The sequence below is a fragment of the Xiphophorus maculatus genome, chromosome 6 (genome assembly GCF_002775205.1).
Source record: "Xiphophorus maculatus strain JP 163 A chromosome 6, X_maculatus-5.0-male, whole genome shotgun sequence".
Taxonomy (NCBI): domain Eukaryota; kingdom Metazoa; phylum Chordata; class Actinopteri; order Cyprinodontiformes; family Poeciliidae; genus Xiphophorus; species Xiphophorus maculatus.
Window position 1 is genome coordinate 17,634,775 of NC_036448.1, and position 15,684 is coordinate 17,650,458.

At 38.8% G+C, this 15,684-nt stretch overlaps 1 protein-coding gene across 2 annotated transcripts in view; it reads left to right on the forward strand.

The window, feature by feature from the left end:
- LOC102235584 (arf-GAP with GTPase, ANK repeat and PH domain-containing protein 3) overlaps positions 1-15,684 on the forward strand; it is a 150,117-nt gene that overhangs the window by 103,879 nt on the left and 30,554 nt on the right. For both annotated transcript variants that reach the window (XM_023334876.1, XM_023334875.1), the window contains exons 12-13: positions 7,196-7,345; positions 14,867-15,016. In XM_023334876.1, coding sequence (XP_023190644.1) covers positions 7,196-7,345; positions 14,867-15,016 — 300 coding nt within the window. The remainder of the gene's footprint in view (positions 1-7,195; positions 7,346-14,866; positions 15,017-15,684) is intronic.

Here is a 15,684-nt window from a genome sequence, read left to right on the forward strand (position 1 = left end):
TAATTGCTCTTTTTGGCTTTATTTGACTTTTTCATCCAAAGCACTGTTACACGTGGTATTAGTTTGGCCCTTTGAAATGAAGCATACTGAAAATTTCAAAATAAAAGCCTTGAATATTTTTACATCAGCTACTTGTGTTTTGAGCATTATATAACTATTTTAACCCAAGGACTATTACGCATGGGATTAGTTTGGCCCTTTGAAATGAAGGTTAACAAAACTTCCAAAATAAAAGCCTTGACAACATTTTAAATCGTACCGAACGGTGCACGTCCGCCTCGCTTAACGTTCTTGCGGTTCTCCGCGTGCCACTGATCACGTCGCGGCGTCCTTTGGCGTCGACGCCGATTTGTGGCGCGACGACGCCGGGCCCATGCCCGACGGGCGCGCCTTGGCAGGCCCCGGCTAAATTTCTTCCGAAATTTTCTATTTGACTGGTAATTTTTCTTATCTTTAAACCCTATTTAAAAACTGACTTCTGGATGTTATATGATTACCATTATTAATCTGTTTAGTACTGTTCACTACTGTTCTTGGTAAGCGTTTCTGTGGTCTACGTATTTAGCCATTTAACATGTTGGATACGTGTGAAAGGGTCTGTCCTGTGCTTTCTAATTGATATGAAATTGATAAAGTACCAACTTTTTTACCTAGAACCTTTCCCTAAATAATCATACTCCTGCTGATAGGTGTCTCCATTACAACACACTGCAACTTTAAATTACATGTGGCAGTAGTGTTCAGTTGTTCTTATAAAATTGAAACAGCATGGTGTATTATGGTGGACCTATGATCTCTTTCAGTCACTGTCTCAAAGAAATCACATGTTCAATCACTAATGGTAATCCAATTAGTCTTTTATTACTGAACTTACTTTATTCTGTGATAAATCATAGAAATTGCTCCCAACAGGTTAATTATCTGCATTGTGTAGGTTACATTGATGCAAATTAGTAATAATACTACTATTCTCAGTGATGACTTAATGACCACATATGACATATCTATTAATTCTCTTGATTATCGAGAAGGGAATTAAAGCATATTAAATGCTATGCTCATATTTAAGGAACGAAATAACAAAAAAGCATCTTTGTGAGTTAATGTGACACTGACCTGGTTACATGTCACCCTGGACTTTGCTTCCAGAGAGATGAAACACCAGTGTCTCCAAGGATTCTGGCAGGCATATAGAAGTGAAAGCAGAGATTGGGTGAAGGGCTAGAATTAAGAGTAATTAATACTAATTAGCGAAGGGAGCCCCAGAGGGAGGCGAGCTCCCTCATCAGCTGTGAAATAGGCAGTGTTTCCATCAGTCAGGCTAAAGCTAACCTGCTGAGGTTTGATGCAGAGCCAAAGACAGGTCACTGGGCAAGATCTTACCAGACAGGTTACAGTTAAACATGACCAAATGCTGTCTTCCCTTATTGGGTTAATCAATCAAAAGCAGAAGATTTAGGAGTTTACAGAGCTCAGGACTTTAACCAAAGGTTGTTTAGTCCCACAACCTGCTAACCTTGAGCTGTAGATTGAGGAGAGTCATGGAAAACAGGACAGGCAAGGAGAAACAGTATCAACTAGGATTTGTCTTCTCACTTTTTATGTTCTTTTTTTTTTTCAACCCAACTATGTTAATTTCCTTGGAAAGACTATCAATTTCTGCAGCAGGAAACAATGTGAGGGAGATTTGCCTTAATCTCCACTTAGGAAAAGAAAGGTTACAAATCACATCAGGTCTGTCTCTGGGTGGAGGACCCTCTTCTGATTATGCGATTGGGATTTTGATTTCATTAGACATGCAATTGATGAAGGGAACAAAGGGGTAATTTTTCATTCACAGCGTCTAAATCACAAGCCTTGTCTTTGCCTTTGGTAATTCATTCATTCCTTAGATCTAAAGACCTTTATAATCACTGGGAGAAGAGGGATAGCGACAGAGAGCAGGAGGGGCGGAGTGGATGGTGGAGATGGGAAGATGAAGAGGAAAGGTTGAGAAGACACCGAGTAAATGTGAGAACGCATGCGCCCGCAAGTTTGCTGGAGCGGCCAGGTTTAATTCCTCTGCTGGGTGCTGAGCGGAACCGTCTTAAATATGATCCTCGCTGTTAACACGCGTGCTGTCGTGTCACCGGCGACGGATATACTGTATCAAAGTATTAATGGGCCCAGTCAGTTCTAATCAGTCCTGTGGGAGAAAGAGAGATGCTCACCTCCTGTGTTTTAACGTCTCCTGACTCTGATTCACCGTCTATATCCACTTCATAAAGTGCTTAAACAGAATGCTGCTGAGCAGATTACAACTGCATATTTTTGCCAAAATCTGGCCTCTTGGAGGTGGTACTATTTTTAGATAAAATTAATTATTTTACTGTTAATTAGTTGAAGTGTCAGTTTATTAATACATGCTGTCATCAGTTTAATTTATGGTTTTATATTGTATTTTCCCTATTGTTCTAATAAACCTATTTTTTTTTCTAGTGTAGGAATTTTGGCTAGAATTGTGATGATACACCTAGCTCCAGGACAGAATGATATGCTATATTAAATTCACATTAACAATTTTGAGCAATATCTGGGGAAAAACAGCGAATTTCTTTTTGTTGTTTTCAGAACCTGTGTTGTTACAAGTCTGTAATCAGTAGGCTCAGGTACCTGCCTATGAAATTATCTGGCACTGATACAATAAAATGATCAAAAATTCATTTGACGCGATTTGTTTCAGCACACTTCACTACAATTCAATTTGATTCAATATGTTTCAATTCAACTAAATTTGATTCAGTTCAATTCAGTGCCATTAGTGCAAGTTCAGACGATGGAAAGGATCATTTACAACTAAATGATCACTTAGTATCATTTCTACCTAAAGCAAAAAATTAACAGTTAATTGAGGTGATCTGCAAAGATTGGTGATCGGCAGAGATTGGTCTCATTGGTGATCGGTATCGGAATCGGCAGCAAAAAACCTGATCGGAGCATCCCTACTTTTAAGTAATGGGGTAATGAGCTAATAAGCTTTTAGGCTTATTATCCCATTAATAAGCCTTTGAACATTAATAATTTTGAGCAATATCGTTATTTAATCAAGTCGCAACCTGATGTAATGAAAAATGTTTATTGGCCAACTCTGTTAACAAAAGAGCTACTTTGTTTTCCGTTCATAATCAGAGCTCCTATGTGGGATCCATATCATACCCAAGTTGATAATTTTCTAGTTGCAAGTCGGAAAACTAGTTTGTTTGAGTGGCAACTGCTAAGCAATTAAAGTCTCTAACTATGCATTATGCTGGTAATAATAGCTAAGGAACTTTTATTAAACCAGTAAGAAGCACTACTAGGTGTGAACAAAGCAGTTGTTCTTACTTGTAGTAAGAAAACATTAACATATGTTTTCTTACTATAAGTACTATCAACACAAAGAAGGGTTAAAGTTGTTTTTTGGGCCATGTTTTTAGTGTTGGATGCACAACTGTGAACACAAATGTTTTAAGTGGCTTGTGGTGGGACTAGCTGCTGCAGCAGAATGGAAAATGGAGGGGGGCGGGAATGCGGGCACTGGTCGTGATGATGGCGGTGGATTACACCGCTGCAGATGATGTGTTGCCCAGCCCACATTAGCATGAATGCTTCATTATCTCACTTCTTGTACATAATGGCAACAACTCCACGGAGGGGTCAGGCCTCGTCATGGCTCATCAGCCCACTGACGGCCCGGCCTAAAGAGAAATGAGAAGCAAGGCAGAGCTGCTCCCCGCTAATCCATCGCCTCTACTTAACACCCCAGCCCCGGATAGCCTGCAGTAGACATTATATGGCTTTTGTTATCTCTTTATATGCATGACAATACAGTCCACAGTGGGATTTTGTACTTTGAAGAGTTCATTAGTGTTTGCAGAAAATGACTTAAAAGTATGTATCATTCGTATAAAAGAAGTTTGTTGCAGTATTTTCAACTTAAATCTTAAAAGTGTTTGGAATTTTAAAAAGTAAAAGTAACGTTGACTAATTTCAAAGCAAAATAATCAGATTTGTAGTAAAATTATTTCTCTGCAATCATTTTTATGATTAATTAATTAGTAATATACCAATTTATTTCCAGGAAACCCTACATGACAGTAAAAGCAAATTATATAAACTGTAAAGTTGTAATTCTCATTATTTCTGTCAGAAACTGCCATGTAGTTTTATGCTATGATTTTATTTTCTGTTGTTAAAATCATAAGGTTAGTACATAAAAATTCCTGCCAGAATTTTGTATTCTTTGTTTATTTTTTGTATTTAGATATATTAACAGAGCAGAACATTAACTTGCATTTTAGGTTCTATAACTAATAGGTTAGTAAGTCATCTTCTGTCCCAAAAGTGCATTTGCGTAAGCGGTATTTTAGAAGAATACATCAAATGTATTCTTCATTTTAGACAGACAACTTTTGCATTTTGCCTTTATGTTTTATCAGAATCAATGGCAGTGTATTTAAAAAAACAGAATGAAGTCCACATGAAGAATTACTACTGTTATTATTATTAAGTGTTACATTACCAAATTTGAACCATCAATGACTGGAATAACATAATCTTTGACAAGGCACAGCTACCAATTAACTTAGTTCATTTGTGAAATTAATCTGACTCAAGGCTTTATGTAGTTATGCATTTACATTTATCACGGGGATAACTGTTACAACAACTGACATGATCGTGCTGGTATGAAGTAATTTCCCTTGGACTTCAGTTTGATCATGGTCATTGTTGTTGGTGTAAAGTGTACTTCACTCAGACCTGGATGGATCTGTGTGTGCATGTAGTTCTCCTTTAATGCCCCAAGCTGATTATTTCTGTGCTGTAATTACATTATCCTCCCCTTTATGCAGGAGTGGTCTCTGGGGACTAATGGATACAGCCATGTATAATTCATTAATCATTAGCATCCAATTTGACAATTAGACATGATTGTTGAATTTTAAGTATCAGTCAAAGTTGCTCGGTAGTTATCTAATGGTTTTTAAAAAGAATCTAACTTTACTTTCTTTTTGTTTAATTAAAACATGTCAAATTTTAATAGTGGGCAAATTATTTAGTTTATAGCCAAAACGTCATATATTTATTTAGCAAATCTGGAAAGAAAATTATGTTACTGAGATTTAAAAATCTCTATTATGTTTTTTTTTTCTCCAAAAAAAAAGGATACAAGCAGACAAAAGACTCGTTTTATTTGTTATTCATTCATAGTTCTTAAAAACAAAGTTTTAGATTTCCTTTTTATTCTTCCTTACTAAGTCCCCCTCTCACCCCCTTTCCTCTTCCTCTGCTCTGATTTCAGCATGCTAATTTACTCGGTGCTCCTCAGCATGATTCCCTCGCTCTGTCTCCCGTTCTTGCTGCGATTCTGCTCCCTCCCCTCTGGGACCTGAAGATTAATATTCCTGGGCCCAACAAGATAATTACTGATACTAATTAGACATGATTATGTGAATTTGATACACTTATTACTCTAGATAATGAGTAGGACATATTACCCTAACAAGCACCCGTGCCGCTTAGTTTACTTTACACACGAGCCACAGAGTATATTTTCTGTTATCATCACCTCAATCAAAAACTGATATTGTCTTGTAATTAGTAGATAAAAGGGGCTTGATTTGTGTTACCTGTAAGATAAAGCAACGTGAAGAAAATTTGGGAAATGTGTTGTTTCCCGTAATAAAATAGCAGAAATTTTAACCTTTTTTTTATTTTCGATCAGCTTCACAAGATTGATTTGTTTTTGCAGTGCTGCTTTGATGCAAGCATGCATGAACGACAGTCATGACTTTTGAGGATAAAGAAAAATATTTAAGGAACTATTATTTTAGTTATCAAATAAATGCGTAATGTTACGAAATGCCAAAATGCCACCATCGGTCCGAATGCACTCTCTGCCTTGATGCACGTCAATGAATTTCTCAGTGTAGTTGGGGTGTACGGCAGCAACTGTTCACATAAGAGGGAAAGGACCCCACACCGCGCAGCCTTGCCCATGAATTAGTAAAGAGAGCCAGGCGTCCATGGCTCGCCTGATTGGAAGTTAGGGAGAGAACGCCTGCTGACGCCAGTGGAGATCGATGTGGCAGTCAGAGGGTTGAAGCGAGATAATTAGCGTTCAGAGTGTATCTTGTTAATTAAGGGCTAATTAGAGGCAGAGGCGGAGGGAAAAGAGTTCCATGTGTTTGTGTCTGTGCAAGGGGAGGGGGCGGTCGGTTGATGGAAATATGTGTAGAAATAAGGTGACTGTGCTGGTAAGGTGCAGCTTAAACTACAAAAGGCAGTTAACAACTGCATAATATCACTTCATTACAAGCTGTTTGGATGTTTCAATTACTTTGGCTAAATTGTTTTCCTCAAACCAGAACCAAAACCAACAGGACCACTCTATGTATGTTTTGGTGATTGGGTGTTCTCCTGGGAAACTCGTAATGAAAAACAACAAACAATGTTATTGGATTTTTGTGTTAAAATGCAAAATATGACATAGGAACATTAGTGGGGTTTTTTTCCTTGTGAGTGGTCAAGATGAGACGATTTTTGTAAAATGCCGGGAGATGACATTTGTTGTGAATAGGCACTATTCAAATAAAAGCTGAAATAAATTGAATGAGGAGAAATTTGAGTTTTCTTTTTTTATTAAAAGCAATTAAATGTAAGTAAAACCACTGTCTAGGAGATATTAAAATTTTCATGAAAGGCACGGGCCAATGTGGCTGTAGAAGGCTCTGTTTCTTATTTACAGTTCTGTTTCACCTAAAAAAAAAAGTAAAGAAAATGTGTCCATTTTTAACATATCACACATATATTTAAACACTCATCTTTACCATAAAATCTCAAGGGTATCAGAATATCAGAAACACAACAAGCCAATTTTTTGACTGGTTTTTGATGACACAAGACAATTACTAAGAAATACACAGAGTAGATACTGCTGTTTCTTTGCACCGCAACAATAATGTTCTCCCACATATTTTTTCTGTACAAAACTGGAATAAATTAGAAATAACATAGAAAATACATACATATAAGATTTTAATTAGTTATGAGTGGGCAAAGTATTAAGAAGAAAATTTGTTCCGTTCTTTGTTCATTTACTGTACTACCAAAACAAAGTTGGAGCAGTATGAACAAAATCTGACTAATTTTCTTGCCTGTGTCACTTTCTCTACAGGTGCAACTCACTCCAACAGCAGCATTTCTCTACAAGCGGGTGGGTCGGCGTTTGGCGGCAGTAAAGACGGCATGCACCAACGCTCCTTCTCCGTGTCCAGTGCTGACCAATGGAATGAAGCCATCAATACCAGTACAAGCAGTGGAGCCCGTAAGCACCCCATACTACCTTGAAATTTGATAAATGTCCCGCAAAGTATAGATGTTCACTAGTGAGTTATTCCAAGATTTAGGTCAAGTCTCTAATGAATAGTATTTTCACATTAGATAAATGACATTTAGTCTGCCTAAAGCTCAAAATGACTGAAGGATATTGATTAAAACCTTTTTCCATATGCCTTATTTAAAACATCAACACTGCACATCTTTAAGCTTTTGATTCAACTTCTAAAAAAAAATTTTTCTTTTTAAAATATTATAAATGGAAGTGTACATTTATGTTAAGAGAAAAAAGTCATAGAAATAATCTTTTATTTTAGTAAACCAGAAGTTCATTTATGTTAAAAGTGATATCTTGGAAGCAAATTCAGTTTTTCTAGTTTTGATACCGCCCACATTCATGTAACACTGATCTGTTTGAGTTATCTGTGTGGTCCTTATTATGTTCCACAGCTATCATAAACAGATAACATTTCGAGGTCCACGAACATCCCAAACAAATCAAGCACACATTTTAACAGAATGTGTTCCTCTCTGTCAGAGTTGTGGTGTCTTCCTTGTTCTAAATGCTTTCTCGATGGTGGCATTCAATAAAAACTCACAAACTTGGAAGCTGCCGTTAAGAAACATCAACCATTGCTTTTTGTGAAATGTTAGCAATTATTAATTTGTATTCTGGGATTGTAAAAACCTAAATTTTGATGTTGAACTAAAGTAAAACAAACACATTTTTAAGATGCACATTTGCATCAAAATGAATAAAAAACAGCCTTTTTAATTTCCACAAAGGTTTACATTGCAGCATGATTCTATAATTGCATCAGTAATGTTTGTGGCATGCTGGAGTAGCTCAATTAAAATAAAATTAATATCGGTATTCCAGCTTGGTTAGTTCCAATTTGCTCTTTTTGTAGACTTTTGTTTATCATCTTTTTAGTTGAAGCATTACGTTTTCGGACAATTATTCCCTCAGATGTTTGGATGCTGTGGAGCCAGAGGAATTTTTGCTCTTTTTTTTATTTTTGGGCAGTTGCTATGATGTGAAACCATAGCAACAAGGTGTTTTCCCTTTTTTTTCTCATTATTTTTACTATCTGAAGCAAATCCCAAAAAAAGTTGAAATGGAGGTTTTATGGATGTAGAGTGGAACCAAAGAGCAGACAGAAGAGGAGGAAGTTGATTCATACAATTATATGAACCATATCCCGGTGTACAATATTGGGGTACCTGGTTTCAGACAATTTGTTTAATTAAGTACAAGGTACATAATGCATCATCTACTGTTATATTGTTATATTATATTTAGATTACTGCTGACCTGCTTGTTGTTTATTGATATCTTTTACAAATTAGGACCTTCCTAATTGTCATATTGTTTGTGATAATGATGTTTTGACCTTTATTAAAACGAAACCTGTGTTGTCTATCTCGTAGTATCAATAGTATCAAGTAGGAAGTGTTTGTCTTTTTACCGGCATCAAGTTTGAAATTTTAGTTTTGTGACAACCTTATTGCATACACTGCAGTAAATCAGAGGAGACAACGTTAATGATTTCCTTACAATGCCTGAATCTCGGTCCTCGAGCCCGAGTTGAGTCTTTATAGCAGAGGTCTAATTCAGGTCTGAAGTCTTTGCTTTTGCAATTTAAGAGCGACTTGAATTTAAGTCGCAGATTCAAGTCCTGTGCAATCTCTGTTACACATGCCAAGATGAAAACAAACAGAAAGGATCTAGAGTGCAGCAGTGTAATTGAGCTTTTTTCGACCTTTTTTTTATGTAGATGAAACAAGCCTAATTTTCATGATTGTGTGATCAGGGCTGTGATCGCTGTGACCTTTTTGGCTGCTGCTCTTTGACAGAAGCAGCTTGTTTGGAGGAGGGGAACAGTGAAGGTTAACTTTCTGCCATCGATGCATCCCCACTTACTGCCGCCTTGTCAGTGTACTTGCGTATAGTAAGATAATATATTCACCAAATCTGACACCCCCCCAACCGAAACCATCCTGTCTTTACCTTCCATCTTACTCTCTGTCTCCACCCCCCACCCCCTCCAACCTCGTCTGTTTTCGTCTCCTTTCTTCCGAAGAGGAAAATGAATGCTTTTTGGGAGTACCATTCATCACCAGTTATTTCCCTCTCTTTGTGGTTGGCAGTAAAAAAGCACTTAAATGCACATCAACAGAATAACAGTCATTTCCATGCATGTTTGCACTCTGGTAGTTCTCATTAGCGCGGCGGCGGCTCCCCTCCTCCCCATGGGCTCCCAGGGGCCCCGGCAGTTTAAAGAGCGCACTTTACGAGCGCTGCTGGAGTCCAACTGCACGGCCCTCGTGGTTCCGCAGACAAGCCTGACTATCATTTGGAGCTGCCGAACGATCAATTCTGCCTGGACGCAGGCACTTCCATCACACCCCCCTTCCTCCTCTCCCCCGCGACTCCCATCAGCACCATGCCCAAAGCAGAATTACTTAGATTCGTGGGGTCCTCAAATAAATGAACACGAGTGTGTGTTGGCTGTTAGTACGTGCGCTTTTTTTTCCCACAAAGCATGCTTGTGTCTGTGACAGAAATAAAAACAGTTTTATAGTTTAATGTTTGCGAATAAAGAAGCCAAGCTGCACAGTACAAGTAGGACTTCCTAAACATTATGCTGTGGAAATTAGGAAGAGTGGAATTTTTCCTTTTTCATATTTGTTAAACTGAAAAGCCCCTAACTATTAACATAGCTCATTAACCAGCAGCCAGACTTCAACTAAATCAGATTCACAATTTGCTCCATTATTTTATTTTTCTTCAATTATTTCCATGCTACTTTTAAGGTAACCACAAATGATCTTGAATGAGGCAAATGAGCTGAAAACAATAGCAGAAACGTGCCAAATGACAGAATATGGTACATAGGAGAAAAAGTGTTGCTGTAATCAGTGCAAAGTCAGTGCAGACAGTTAAAGACTTTTACACTAAGATGAAAGTCTTTGGGGCTTAAAAACTTATATTCCTCCTTTCATCTCCACAGTCTGAATTAAGGCAGCTTGCAGAACCTGTGGTGTAAAATGTGACTGGCCTATCAGAAAACATAAACTTGATTGAAATGCAACTCGCTTATCTTTCATCCTAAGGTGTCTTCAATAATCAATAGAGGGTGTTCCACTGTGAGAGGGTACTCGTGTTTTGCCATTAGAATTGACTTGAACCAAGCCCAATCACTCCATTATCCTTGGCGAAGGTTGCAGGTTATAACCTAAAATGTGATGCAAAAACAGCAGATTGATGATTCACAGGAGAATGAATGCATTTTAGCCAGGTAACCATTTCCATATTACTTAAAGAGGGCTCTCATTTGTAAACGTACTGATGCAAAGGCAGAGGCAGGGTTAGGAGCATCTCTTGAATATTGAGCACTGCTTTTTTGATTAAATCCCGGCCCAATTTTTTTTATTGCTTCTACTCATAAGGATGCTCATTCTTAATGTGCTGAGAGCTTGTTTAGATGCTGCTCTCTGTCATGTGCCTCAATCTTTTGAACCTGGATTAAACTCTCGCAGTTCAGTCATCTGAGCATTGTCATAGGATTGCTGATGGCGGTTACTGAAGTCAGGGTCAAGGAGTGAGTAAAGTTAAGTTCATCAAAAAAATCTGAAAAAACGCAGAAATTAGAGAGTAATTGCACAAGATTTTTTAAAACCTAAAGAATAGCCTCAAAGTTGATGTCTCATAGGCTGAGTGGTCTTTAATGGTGCATGGACTGCAGGATATTATAGCCTTATTTGTGTCCTTAAATTTGTCTGGAAATTGTTTTGATGTGATTTGTGCAGTACGAGAGAATTGGATTATTTTATTTTAATATTCTTCTTTTAGACGTGTATGTTCTCTCTAAAAAATAGATTATCCTTGGTGCTTTCTTTCGCAAAATAGATAATGACGATAATCAGCATTTGTAAGTATTGCTCCAAATACTTGCCATCATGCAGATATGGTTAAGCAGTAAAGAACATGGAGTGAATTGTGCCACAGAATGTTTTGCTTTACCTAATACTCTTTCTGTCTTATACAGACAGTTCCTTCTTATCATCACTTAGCAAACCAAGAAAAATATTTTCTTGGACTTGGATAGTGTCCGAACCATCTGCTCTTCTGAAATTCCTTTGCAGTTGATGAACAGCATAACAACTTTCCAATCCAGCTCCTTATCACACGGATCGCCTCTTTCCTCTGCGCTTTATTTTATACGTCGGCCTCCCGGTGCGAGGGTGATAGCGTGTGGGGCGTTTGATTTCTAAGCCAGGTTGTAATGAAGTTTGACATTTAGTTTGGAGAGAGCAGCAGAGCGCGATCAGGCCTTGATTAGTACGCTCTAATTGAGGATAATAAGGGGGAGGCGGTGATTGTTTCTAATTTTTGCCATTAATTGCAGCCGTTGGCTTTGATTGAGGACAGGCAGGGCTGCCGTGTCAAGGGGCCTGGGGGAATCATGGCACTCCTTACCTTGAGCCTCTTGAATAAAAATGAAATAACTCCCTCCTTCCTTCACCCCCCAGCTCCTCCCCCCAACCATTGCTCTCTCTTTCTCTCTCACTCTAGCTCTTTCTTTCTCTCTCTCAGTGTGGCTCTGATAAAGACAAGAATCTGCTTGCAGCGCTCTCTTTGTCTCACCCTCAGCCTTCATCCTGAAGCACGTTTAAGCTGTCATCTACGTGGTGGGAGTGTAATACACTGTAATCACATGTTAGCCTCGTACCTATTCTGCTGCCCAGGTGATCATGGCTGAGTGGTAAAGAGTCTCCTGATCCCCAGTGCAACTCATTACCCAGCTTGGTCCTGATGGCCCTCATGCACACTAACAGCCGGCTAATAATGCCACTGTGATTTCTGGGCTTTCTCAATCAGATTACTTTCAACTTCATAATCCTCATCTTAACAAATGTTATTTAACAGCTAGGTGTAGTTTAGAGCTTAAAACCTCTTACAGAAAATTGTTGATATGCATCCATTGGGTTTCAGACGCTTCCCTATTCCACAACACAAAACTGCTCAGTTTCGTGTTGTTTCCTCTGCAGCTCTACCTTTGTGTTACAGATTCTGGAGCGTTTCAGGTGCAGAATGAAAAGAACCAGGGTCATTTTCCACAACATTAGGGCCCAGAAATTGATAATTAGAGGTGTTTATGACACGGTTGGGGCCCCTCGAGGGGCAGCCCTCCCCTTTAACCTCAAGCGACATTAAACAAATGCTGGGTGTCACTTCAGAGGCAGGTTGGAGCTCATGTCTTCCACCCGCCATACGGAGCTGTGCTGGCGGGACAAAAGTCGGTATGGAAAGGGAGGAGGAAAGAGAGCGAGGAAGGGAGGGAGGGTGCACACGGAGGACCCCTGTGCCCCCAGCTGTCTGAGCCAGCTAATGACTTGTCTCAGGGGGGCTGTTGTAAGGGAGCAGGAAAATTGAAACAGACGCCTCGACGAAGGGCTGCTACATGTGTGGCTGCTCGCTGCCATTCAAAGCACCAGAGAGCTTAATATATGTGCTCCAGCGAAAGCAGCATTTTTTGTGTGTGTGTGTGAAAGCACATAATCAGTGTAGTTGCTTACCAAAAAACAATATTATTTATGGTAAAATATGACTTCATAAAAGTAGAAATAAATACTTAAAATTTATTTTTTTTTTTCTTTATGTCAGCTCATCAAGCTTAATTTCTAAGTTGAGGACAAACATAATGATGTGTGTCTCAGGTATTATCCTCTATATTTGAGCCTCAAACAGTGTGTGTCCCCCAGCCTTCTGAGCTCCCCGCCCTGTAAGCATCTTCAGCCCCCTGCTGTGCTCAACTTACTCCTCCAAGACAGCCCCATCTCCCTAAAGGTAATGACCGAATTAGGCCTAATGTTGTACACTGGCTAATGGCACAGTGGCGCACATTACAGCATGTGCAACTGGCAACAAAAACAGCAATAATCCCTGAGTCCCTTGTCCTCCTGCACTCCACCCCTGGAGGCTGGGACGGTGCGCAGGGAAATGAATGGAGTTTGCTACACTACAATGAGCTTTTGATGGGAGACAATGGAGGATGCTGCCAGCACCACACAGGGTGGTAAGAAGAGAGCAATATGGGGCCCATCTACCAGCCCTCCCTTCCCACTTCCCCCAGGCCTCTGGCCCCTGCTCTCTCAAATTCTTAATGGCATCCGGAGGGGGAAAGAAGGGAAAGTGATGTCAAATGTCAGGAAATCAGAAAGATGGCAAGCTGACAAACCCCTGCTATCTTCCCATCCCTCCTGTCCCTTTGCCCGATGGTAGCACAGGTTAATATCACATTTATAAAATCACTTACAAGAAACAAAGCTAGTTCTTAGCCCCCTGTCACTGTCAGACAGTCATATAGTGAGCTTTGCCAAAGGCTAATTCAGGTAACCATTCGTTCACAGACCCATACATGTCCTTCAAAACATCTAAAACTGAAGTTTCTTTCTGAGCTGCTTCCCAGTGTATTGACATTATTTGTATGTTATACATTTAAATTTAAAGTTCAGGATGTTTTAATTTTTGTAATCCTCAGTGTTACTAGGATCCTTATACATGAAGAAAAAAATTTGACAGTTTTCTGACCATTTAATGCTATGAAGCATTACAAGTATACTCTTAAGTGTGAATGCTGTTACTGATTGAAGAAGACTCAAAGTTGGCCATTTCCAATATTAATGAGGTTTCAGAGAATGCACATAGATGTAAGTTTTTGATGGTATTTAAAACAAGGGTGGGGAGTTCTGTCATCCAGGGGAAACTCAACATGGAGCAGCTTCTTCTCCACATCAAAAGGAGTCAATTTTGATGGCTCGGGGAGCCCTGTGCACCTTACTTTTTAGAGAAACATTTGGGTTTTTCACCTGGATCTGTTATGTATGGGTGGATGGATGGTAACACCCTATTTTAGAGACACTAGTCTCTCTCACTCTTGGGATGAGCTCCCAAGAGTGAGCTCATCCTCATTTAAACAATTCAAGATAGAAAGGCTAAACAGGCTAAATATCATAGTTCTTGGGGGACATCACAGTATCATTAAAGCCTTATAAATGTCAAAAATTTAATTTCAGCTTCAAAATTCATATCAGGTGCATTTCTACAATGGTCTCTCCTTTTGCAGACTGGTAGGGAGCAATAAATGCCAAAAATGTAGGGATGTATTTACTTTCCTCATTGAGCCAATGCTATTTTCTCACTGACTGTGAGAGGTAAAATAGTTTAAGAAAATTTGGCATGGTAAATGTAGAGTACTTTGTTGCTTAATTACTAATTAAGTTTAGAAACCAAATGAGTAAAGTTATGATAACTTTAAATGATTGTAATTTATGTAGGCTGTAATTTTAAATCAAAATGGCCTTAAACACATTTAACAATTGTAGCTACAGAAGCAGCAAACCAACAGATAAAAATTATTCCATAGCCTTAAGTATTTCTGAATAATAAATAAAAAGCATGCATTATTTCTTTCTTATCAAGTGTTGCTTTGTGTTCATTCAGCCAATGGGATGACTGATCCTGCTACTTCCAGCAGTGCCACGAGTCCTAAACTTGAGCCTCCTCCCTCGCCGCACGCCAACCGCAAGAAACACAGGCGGAAAAAGAGCACGGGCATCACAAAGCCGGATGGCCTATCAGCGGGCAATGATGGTATGACAAAGGACATAACTTTACTATTTTTCTGAACTGTGGGTCATTTTCTTAGAGCAACAAAAAAACAAAGACAGTTTTAACGTGCAAATCCACCAACACAAAATAGGAACATAGATTTAAATTGTTGCTTCATTGGATATATATTTTTTAAGAAGGTCCCATTTGCTGTTACTGGTTGTGCTTATAGATAAGTCAGATCTGAGCAAGTACCCTTTGTCATTCACCTCACAACTTCCGTAACTAGACTTTGTGTAAATGTTCTTGTTCCACATAAAACTACTACCAAGACTTTTCTGTAAATTGTGTCAGCGTCACTTTTAGTACAGCATGTCACCTACAGGACATGTCATGGCCAGTTTTTCTAATTGTCATTCTATTTTGTTAAATATTTAAAATCCCCAAATCAAGCATCCACGTCTCTGACTTTAAGCAAGCCTTAAGGCAGCTGAGCAAAATTGTCTTGACTTTCATTTATTAGCGTTTTCTTTTTTTTACTCTTTATTTGTGTGTTTTTAACCAGCCTCCTCCTTAAGATGTGTTTAGTTGTGTTCCATCTTGCCAGCATTCCATATTTTGTGGTGTGTGAGAATTTTCAAAACATCTGATGACGATAAAACACAAGGTAACGGTTTTGAAAGAGGATCATGGGAGACTGGAACAAGAAA